The 10,360-nt window shown below is 40.0% G+C and overlaps 1 protein-coding gene across 1 annotated transcript; it reads left to right on the top strand.

Moving 5' to 3' along the window:
- Window positions 1-4,148: 4,148 nt before the first annotated feature.
- On the top strand, window positions 4,149-10,065 carry LOC109118609 (ankyrin repeat domain-containing protein 26). The gene is made up of 6 exons (XM_019210332.1): window positions 4,149-4,159; window positions 4,393-4,641; window positions 5,402-5,537; window positions 8,286-8,499; window positions 9,780-9,829; window positions 10,013-10,065. Exons 2-6 carry the CDS (start codon window positions 4,585-4,587, stop codon window positions 10,063-10,065), a joined length of 510 nt encoding a protein of 169 aa, XP_019065877.1. The 5' UTR covers window positions 4,149-4,159; window positions 4,393-4,584.
- Window positions 10,066-10,360: the final 295 nt, after the last annotated feature.

The following is a 10,360-nucleotide window of genomic DNA, read 5'->3' as shown; positions in this document are numbered from 1 at the left end:
GGGTGACTGACTATCTCCCCACAAACTGAGCATGGCCACACTGCATGAACACAAAGTCTCACTGAGATTAACAGGAAAAGTCAGTCACCAAATCTGTATTAGTTGCCAGACTGTGCTGGTCGAATTAATCAGCTAGTTCATCTGTATATCACGAGCTGTGTGAGGCCACATCCACCACTGTTCACAAGAGATGACAGAAACCATCACATCCCTCCCTGACTTTTCAGCTGAGAAAACCACGATGAGATTAAGTGGCTGCTCTGTGGCACTGAAACTCTGGGCTCAGCCCGCTGCTTTCCATGCTTTCTGCTTCAAACCCTGGGAAGCTGTGCTGAGCAGCAGTATTCACCGGTAAATGGTGGTTTTCTCCTCCTTGAACAGGGCTTAGCAAGAAGTTGTGAGGAGAGAGAAAAGGAGGGGAGAGGAGGGTGAAGGAGGAGAAAGGAGAATAGAGGGTGTTTGCAAGTAACCGAGTCACTGCCACTCCCTAACCCCAGTTGGGAAGGAGACTTGAGGTAATGCTTGGATTTCAGCTTTTAGTTTCAGGAACCAGCCTGCCTAGGTAGTTGTCGGTGGTTGCTTTTCCTAATGCATGATTTTATTTGCAGGCTCCTATTCAGATCTTGGCCCTTTCCTATGGAAATGCTCCACAGGAAACCTGAGCCTAAGTGTCAGCCCTCATGACATGCATAAACATGAGCAGCAAGTGATCACAGCTGTCGCATGGAACCAAAACCCTCCCACTAAGTAGGAAGTGGTTTCCGTGAAAGGGTTATCTCAGGGTTCCTCAAATTTGTACCTGGTTCCCCTTCAAGGATGTTGGATGGGAATCCCCCCAGTCACAGTCACTAAGAATTTGAGGAAAAGTTTATCTTCTAGACTAAGTGTAAGGAAGGTGGCCATGACTCTGCTGGGGCCCTGTACTTTGGTCTAGAAAGTACATGGGTCTGTCCAATCTCAGTTTCTCCTAACTCTACCTGCGCCTTTGAGTAGCACTTGCCTGGACTTCATTTCTAACAAGTTCCCAAGAGATGCTGTTCTGTTCGTTGGAAACCACACTTTGAGGCCTTTGGCACCCAGGACCCCTCCCACCTGCCCTCTGGGTCACACCACCAACAGGAAGCTCTTACAGACCTCCCTGCCACTTAGGCCTGCCGACAAGTTCCTAAGTGACCTACATCCTAGGGTTAGTCTCTTCGAGAAGTCAACACTGCTGAATGTAGTGCTTTCCAGTTGTCCAAGAGTTCTGCCTGGTGACCCCTGTTCCCCTGGATAATCCTGTGCTTTAGAAAATAACCTCATTTTTGGAAGAGAGATCTGCAGTCCCAAGTGGTCAGGTCTTTGATCAGTATCACTCAACTTAAAATGAAGCACACTGGGGCATGGATCTCACCAAGGACTTTTGGGTCTTCTGTATTTTTCATACTTTACCAAGCTGCCCTTTAATGTACTGGGTTTGGAGGCACTATTTCCAAATGAATAATTATTTCTTTGAGACTCTAAATACAAACATATGCAAAGCTATACTCTCCACAAAGCAGTTTTTCTCTGGTTCAGTTTTTTTAAAAAAATTTTACTAGCACACATTTGCAGTACATGATTACATTCATCAACAGGAGTTGGTACGTGTGCGTTCTACGTTGTAATGCTTTTTACTTCCCCTTCCCTTACTCTGTTCTCCCTCTGCTCTCCCTCCATCTGTCGATCTCCTTCCCTTTCACAAAAAAAGATGTCTCCTTGTTTCCCATTGTCTTTTTTTTTTTTTTTTTTTTTTTTTTTTTTTGAGACAGGATCCCTCTATATTGTCCAGGCTGGCCTTGAACTTACTGTGTAGCCAGGTTGGCTTCAAGCTGTAGGCAATCCTGCTTTAGCCTCCTAAGTGCTAGGATCACAGGTGTGCATCACCACATTAGGCTTGGTTCAGATGATATAACCCAACAGAAACTTGAACTATGAGCACTTTCTCCTGTTAGAATATGAGATATAATGGTAGAGGAATAATAATTAATTTGCAATACAGTTTAGTCATCATCAGTGGTGATATCAAATAATTTGTTTGCTTTGCCTGATAAGCTAGAGAAGGATTCCCTGGGTAGGATTCTGAAAAAATAAATTTTGGTATTTAGTTCTTCATTTTGATTTTTAAAATCTCATCACTCTCTTGGTTCCTTTCTATCTGCAATTAATATATTAGCAGGAAGTCCTTGGAGATATTTGGCAGGCAATTTACACAAAGCATTCTGCAAACAGAATGAATGAGGGAGTATTTTCCTTTTCATACCCCTTCAGCAGCATCTATTCTGGATTTCCCAAATAATCTCACTTAAGTGATGTGTCAGGCCCATTCTGCAACACCTCTTCAGGGAGGCCATCTGCAAAGAGGCTGCTGCTGCTGTCTTTCCTGCTGAGCCCTCAAGGTAGGTATGGGGAACTTAGGCCTGCTTATTAAAATACACACAGACCCATCCTCTGTCACTCTAAATATCTATAGGACAAGTGGGGCATCTTACAGTGTTTTGACTGTGTTTGTTAGATTGTGAAACAGTGACTTCTGAAATACAGCTTGGGAGAGGGAAATCGAGAAACCTTGTTCCTCCATCCTAAGCAACTCACGGCATCCCAGAGTCCAACATTTGCCCTTGGCAATGCTGAGATTTGGGGTAAAGAATAGGGGTCAACAGGAGTCCTCCATATTGCATGAACTGGAGACAGTTGGGTCTTTCTGGTCTAACAATCAAAACTCTGTCCCCCTAAGCATACTTTCCTGAGATAAGAATCTAAGGAAAAGATGGGAAACATGTTGCTTGATTTCAGGCTCTCTAGCTGACATGACATTTGGACAGTTAGTTTGCGGAACCAGCTAGAAATGGGTGGGTCTGGAAATGGATGACCCAGTAAAGGCAGGGCTGCACTGACGTGTGGACAGGGCTTCACAGGGTGAGCACCAGTGGTAGGGGTGAAAAGAAGAGTTCCAAAAGTCCTTGTGTTAGATTTCCAGCACTGTGACAAAACACCTAAGATACACACCCTTTAAGGAGAAAAGTTTATTTTGGCTGACACTTTCCTAAGTTCCAGGCTGGATGCTTTGCGCTGGGGTGAGACTATTCAGTGGGCATTTGTGGCGGAGCAAAGCTGCTTGTTTGTGGAAGCCAATCTTAATCTATTTGCAAACTTGATTTCTCTGTTCACAGGTTCCAGGGATAAGGATATGGACACCTGTGGAAGACAATTATTCTGTGTATCACAAACAACTGTGTGGTCTTTATATTTCCATTACACTACTTTTATTTTAAATTTATTTAAAATTTTATTTGTTCAACAACTATTTGAGCACTCATTATGGAAATATAAATAAGACATTGGTGCCAGGTGTGGTGGTACACACCCGTAACCCCAGCACTTGGGAGGCTGAGGCAGGAGGATCGCTGTGAGTTCGAGACCAGCCTGGGCTACATAGTGAGTTCCAGGTCAGTCTCAACTACATAGTGAGACCCTGTCTCAAAAAACGAAACAAAACAAAAAACAACCCCCCCAAAAAAAAACCCCAAAATAAATTATTGGTCACCACACTTAAGTGGGTAATTTAATAATAACTTTTGTATAAAATGATATAGTTTGTGGCACTCAATTTATTGCATTGCAAATGGATGCAAATTAAAAATATATTTTTAAGTGAAATAAACACACAAGCTCAAATATTGCATGGTTTCTTATATGAGAAAAAATATATATACAAATAAAGAGCAAAATCGAAGAGAGATGAATAGGAAGTAGGGAGAAGTTCAACTTCTACCCTGAATTACATACTTCTTGTTTTAGAAATATTTCAATATATGCTGATTTGTTTTATTTATGCTAATAGTTCTTGAAAAGAAAGTTCATGTTATTATATGTTCGTTTTTGTAAGAGTCTTTTTGGTTTATGTCCTGTACTGAGTAAATACTTTGAAGATGACAATACACAATGTAATAAGTATTGTTATTCTTATTTGGTTATGAAAATTTTTTTGTAAAATAAATTAAAAAGGAAAAACGTTTATTGCCATTTACCTAATAAAGTGTATATTGTTCTTGATATTCTACTCTATTCCATTCCAGAAATTCTAGGAACAATTCTGCATTTTGCTTCTAACGGCCAAAAAGACAGACCGCGAGAGGAGGTGGTGACGGAGCTAAGGGACAGGGAGGGACCCACAGTGGAGGGAAGATATCTGAGAAACTTACAGTTGCAACAATCACAAAAACTTGTGTGTGTGTGTGTGTGTGTGTGTGCGCGCACACGTGTGTTACGTGAATGTTTTATAATAGGGTAATCTTAAGGGTTCAGGACACCCCACCCACTGCCTTTAGGTCATTCTACTACCAGATTCATCAAGATCATTTTGCCCTTCAGTCATTACTCCTAACGTCGTTAGCTACGATGGTCAGAAGCCACGTGATCTGAGGCCTGGGACTGCGCAGCCGCGGAAACCGCCCTGACCCGCCTGATCCCAGAGCCGCAAGGGAAGCCGGAAGCCAGGCGGTGCTGAGTCAGTGTAAGAAAATGGCGAGTGCAGAGGTTTACTCATGAAATAGTTCTCCCCAGATGGACTGGCGCCCACAGAACTTTGTTTGTACTGAAAGTGGTCATAAGGAAAACCTGGTATGTTCCTATTCAACCATGTAAGTAACACTGTGTTTTTCCTTTTGTTTTGTCAATTGGTATGATCAAAATTTGATTCTGTTACAGTGTTAATAGTACTATTCATTGCCCTTAATGTTGCTTTTTGTTTATAGTCGAATTCTCTTGGTAGAATATTCTTGTATTTTACCAGGCTTTGGCTTCGTGGTTCAGTGGTTCCGCCGCCTGCCTCGCAAGTGCAAGGGCCCGAGTTTGATCACCAGTACAAAAAAACCAAAACGAACAAAAAAAATTACTGTGTTTTAAATAGCCTGTAAACATTATAAACAGGAGAAATAAATTACAAATAAAGAGATTCTATGTAAAAAGAAAATACTTTCAGATATGCCATATATTTTACTTATTCGGTATTTGCCTGAAAAGATTTTATGGGTGTTTTTCAGTCCTGCAAAGAAGATATCTTCTGAAAAAAAAATAGTGTTGCAAAAAGTATCAAAAATAATATTTCCTTGAAAAGGTACATGAAGAGGCCAACACCATACATTATAAAAATTATAAATAAGAATACAGTAGAAAAAGCAAAGCAAAGAGGAAATTTCTTGTCGTGTGAAGACACTGAAAAGTGATCAAGACTTTAGGCATTGCTAGAACTGACAGAAATTGGTTCTTTAAGAAGCACTGCACTTCTGCTTCTATAAAATGGTAGATAATTGCCGCTTGTGTTCATTTAGTGTGTAGTACCATCTGGGGACCCTTTGCAATAGCACTGTTTATTTTACAGATGAAAACAAAGGCTATGGATGACCTTGATGACCTCACCGAGTCGTGTGAAGCAGCCTCAGAGAGTCCGGAGCTGCCTTACCCGAGCTCTGAGGATGTTTTGCTGCTGATCACACAACTTCAAGCGGACTGTAAAGGTAGGGCCTTGCACTGGTGCACAGCCTTCCGATGCACACTGCTCGGCAGTGCCCTCCGGAGCACACCAGCGTTACACAACGTGCTTCCCATCAGAATGTAGAGCACTTCCGCGCACCCAGCCAGAGAGCTGCGGCTCCCCCCGCACAGGCCCCACTTGCTCGTGGCCCTGACTTTCTGTTGACTGCTTCTTTCCCCAGCCTTTGCCTTTATCAGCTCGGGTTACCACAGTCTCTACCTGCAGTACCACGGTAACGTTGCAACTGCTTTCCCTGCTGCCCAACTCCTGCAACCGTGGGCTACTCTGCATATAAAGTTTATTTTAAATCAGATTTGATTGTACTGACATCTTGCCTAAAACCTCGCTGTCACTTCTCATTGCTATAAGGTTGAAAATCTCAGTCCTCTAGCTTGATCCTACCTCTCTCTGCATCCCAACCACTACCTTAGAAGTTTATTCTTGCAGTAAGCTCTTTGTTTTCAGTATCATTACTGATTTATGAGAAACTGAACATAAAATGTGCAGTTTGATGAATTTTGATATATGTAGTAATCAATAGCTTCTCGGCCTTTTGGCTAAGATCATGTGTGATATATGTAGTAATCATACATTTAATCACCATAATCAAGTAGGATCACAAATCTCCTCGTCTCCCTTTACATGCCCTCATTAAGAAACTGCCAAAGCCAGGTGTGGTGTCAGGCACATGCCTATCATTCCAGCACTCATGGAGGCTGAGGCAGGAGGATAGCAAGCTCAAGACTAGCCTGGGCAACTTAGTGTCATAGTGAGAACATGCTCAAAATAAATAAATAGGAGCTAGAAATGTAACTCAGCATGAAAGCCCTCAGTTCAATCAGTTTTCATTCCCATCAGTGGCATATGGGAGCTCTAGTACCTCCCTGTCTTCACAAACACGCAGTATTGTCAGATTTTTTTCTTTTAATTTTAGCCATTCTGATGGCTAAGTATTGTGCATATCAACATGGTTTTGATGCGCATTACACTAATGACTAATAATGTTGAGCGTCTTTCCATATGCAAGTCATTTGTGTATCTTGTTCAGTGAACTATCCTTTTAGAACCTCAGCTATTTAAAAAAACTAAGTAGTTGGTTATTTGTTGGTTATTAGGAGTTCTTTACATAGTCTGAATAACAGTGGTGTCCAACCTTGCACTCTGTCCAGTGATATGGCAGACACCTGCACGGGATCACTCTCCTGCTCTTGCCTGTCCTGTGAAGAGACTCTTGTTGGAGCAAAACCCCTCACTGCCCATGCAGATCACAACTACTGTCAGCACAGTCCACTGCTAGTTTCTCTCTGGAGCCCCATATGATCCCCAGTGCTCACCTTCCTTTGGCAGAGTTGGCCCAGGAAGAAATTCCAAACTTTTGTTCCTTTCCCTGCATTGAGGTCCACCTCTGCAGCTTCTCTTGCTTTTAATTTTCCTGTCAGTTCCTTCCTGATTCTTAGAGATCTACTTTTCTTTTTCTCTCTCTTTTTTTTTCCTTTTCCAAGTTATTTTCCAAAATCTGGCTTCCAAATCTCAAGCCAAATTTCTGCTGTTCATCACTCAACCATTTTTGGGGGGTAAGGGGGAAGCAGCTGTAGTTTGGTTTGTTCGTTATAGAGCTCTTTCATTTCTGTTAGTTTGTACTTCTACAGTGTAATTTATTTTTTTAAAAAAATACCTTTCATGTTTCTGTTTCTCTTTTTAAATTTCCTTGGGAACAGGTAACGTACTTACAAACACTTGCTTCTTCTGACTTGTTAGGTTCGTTGTATCAGAACAGGGCTCACCTGAGGGTTAATCCCCAGGGCTGAGGCAAGGCCTTTCGGGTCACCCTATGCAGCCTGGCTGGTGGGAGTAGACATACTTCCTGGCACTGGGTGAGCACCTGGCACGATTTTCTCTCATCTTTTCAGATATCTTTCCTTTAGTCTCAGGTAGTTGATTGCCACACCTAGGCTGCTCCTTACTCTCCTCACTATTCAGAGAGGGCCCTCTGCAGTTGTCCAGAGTTCTTTACATCGCTCTGCTCTCCAGTGTTCTACCCTGTGCTCTTCATCTGCCTTGGTTTTGCCAGACGCAGCTCATTGCCCCTGAGAGACTCAGTTTCAGTTTCTTCTCCTGTGTCATGGTCTGGGAAGTTTCCACGGCAGGAAGCAGGGACACCAGGAAGGCTTACCTCATTTGTTTCCTGCTGGTCAGGGATCCTTGTCTTCATTACTTGAGGCTACTGCCTTGGAAATTGTTGTTTAATGTAGTGTTTCAGTTGTGGTTGTTTCGGACAGGAAGGTAAATCTGTACCTGTGACTCTACCTTGACTAGAAGCAGTTTGCCACAGAGCCTCAGCACCTGCTGGGGAATGAATAGTGTGATCTCCAAGCTCTGCCTAACTGCTCCATGTGCCCATCCATTTCTCAGCACCACCATCTCTTCCCCAGGAAAATCTTCCAGAGCCCACTGTACATCACTTTTCTGTGTGCGATCACAAAACTTTGTTTTCTTATGGCAACTGTATAAATTTATAATGGTTATTATGTTTTCCCTTTTCCAGTAGACTTTAAACAAGAGCAGGCGCTCATGTGTTTTATTTGCAGGGATTAGTATAATGTCCTCCACATTGTGGGCCCTCACTGTATGTTTGTTCAGTGTATGAATGGTGAATATGAAAATGAAAAGTTCTTTATATGTAAAAGATGGTCGTATATGTTATTTCTGTCTTACTTTTTCCCTGATACAGATTCTTTTAGCCTATTGAAAATCCGGAAGGCAGTTCAGTCATATAAAAGATTAATAGAACTTAAAATACGTTGCTGTGAACTACTTAGAAGACAAATTGAAAAAATGGAAGATAAAGTCACTGGACTACAAAAAGAGCTATCAGAAACAAAAGAACTAAAATTACAGTTAGAACATGAAAAAGTAGAGCAGGAACAAGAACTCTGCAATGCGAGGTATAATATCTAGTTTTAAAGAAATGTTCAGACCATTCACTTTCCACTGCAGATAGGGGGATTTTTGTAGTTGCTGACTGACTTAAAAGTTTCCAGGGAAGAATACTTCTTACTCGTCTGGAGTCTGAAATTCTTGGAAATAAGATAACAAATTGTTAACCATGACTGCCACTAATTATTAAATGCATATTCTTTCAAGTTATAATTTTAATGGCTAGTGATCCTACCATTCAGAAATCTCATTATTTAGCTAATTGAATTTTGGAGTTTAAAAAATTTTTGCCTTTGTATTACAATTAATGGTACAATGAATAGCCTCTATATAAATCATTTTTCTGTATTACTAATTTTTTTTTACTTTTAATAAATTCTTCAACTTGGAATTATTTGGTAAGTATAGAAACTTTTTAAAATTTTTTGATCAATATTTCTAAATTGTTCTCAAGAAAGTCAATAGTAATTTACAGTTCCACCAAAAAAATGTGAAATGGCCATTTTTCTCAACCTAGAAAAAATGTTTAAATATTTTTGTGTGTGCACTTTTTTGACTCCTCAAAAAACTAAAATTAGAAATTCCATTTGATCCAGCTGTTCCTTTTTTAGATATATCTTTCAAGAGTTATTTATAGGAAAATGGATGTACTTTGAGACCACAGTGATGAGATAAATCCAGAGACAGAAGGTTAACTGTCTCAGTTTCTCATCTAAAAACCCAAAGTATAAGTAATTTAAAGAACAAAATAAAAGATAATAAGAAGCAGAAAGATAGACCTTTTGTAAGTGGGAAGGGGATCTAGAAATGGAGGGAAAGGGAACAAGGGGAGGAGAAGGGGAAATAAAAAGAATTAAGATGTATAATACACATGTATCAATTCTCTATGATGAGTGTCATCATTACATAGAGCAAACGTGCAGAAAAATTATCTCAATTGAAGAATAATTAATACTGTGCAAAAAGGGAATAACTTTGAGCTTGTAAGTTTACTGAGTGATTTCAAATTCCTCTTCCATAATCTTTACCAGAGTTTTACTATCAGAAATTTCTCAGCTAAGAGCATGTTCATTCACGTTTAGGTATACATATATGTGTGTGTGTGTGCCCTTTGGAAGAGATGGGGTAAGACATTAAAAACATGAGACCTAGATGAGAAAAATATTGGTGAACATAGAAATTTCACTAGTATAATAAATCAATTTATGAAAAGGCATATTGGTCTATTACAAAATGAATTTTTATTTTGTAACAAAATATATTTTAAAATAAGTATATTTAACTGCAGATTTGCCTTAAAACAAGAAAAAGAAAAGAGAGAAAAGGCTGATTGGCTCTGTGAAAAAAATAAAGAACAGTTAAACAGAAAAGAAGAGCAATATAATAAAGAAGTTAAAGCAAACCAACAACTTAAAAACTCCCTTAGGATACTACATATGGAATTGAAGACCTTAAGAAATAATTTGGACCAGGTAAAGTAACTTCGCTAATACTTTCATGTTTCTAACTTCTTGTCATCAGTATTACTTGACATGTATAGTCATGTGCCCCTTAATGATAGGAATACCATCTGAGAATTGTGCTGTCTGGCAATTTCATCACCATGCAGACATGAGAAACATGGAATTCCATTAAATGAAGACATCTGCCTCATCACTAGGCAGCAGGCTTATGGGACCACTGTTGCATTCTGTTATTGTCCCAAATATTGTGTGGCACATTACTGTACTATTTAGGTTTAAAACTAAATGTCATCTCACCCCAAAAATAAACTATGATGTTTATAGCTAAATTTGTTTACTGTAAATCTTGGCATCTACTATAAATGTTGAGTATGTTTTACGAATGAAGGAATAGAAGATATGTTGA

This window comes from Fukomys damarensis, unplaced genomic scaffold (assembly GCF_012274545.1).
Source record: "Fukomys damarensis isolate Sample0158 unplaced genomic scaffold, DMR_v1.0_HiC HiC_scaffold_19, whole genome shotgun sequence".
NCBI lineage: Eukaryota > Metazoa > Chordata > Mammalia > Rodentia > Bathyergidae > Fukomys > Fukomys damarensis.
Note: the sequence above shows the minus strand (reverse complement) of the source record. Positions and strands in the feature narration are given on the sequence as shown.

Excerpts from the sequence above, each read along its gene's own strand:
- LOC109118609 (XM_019210332.1), top strand. The coding sequence starts at position 4,585 with ATGGACTGGCGCCCACAGAACTTTGTTTGTACTGAAAGTGGTCATAAG. Across the intron at positions 5,538-8,285 it reads ACTTCAAGCGGACTGTAAAG|ATTCTTTTAGCCTATTGAAA; the intron begins GTAGGGCCTTGC and ends TCCCTGATACAG. Across the intron at positions 9,830-10,012 it reads AGAAAAGGCTGATTGGCTCT|TATTACTTGACATGTATAGT; the intron begins GTGAAAAAAATA and ends TCTTGTCATCAG.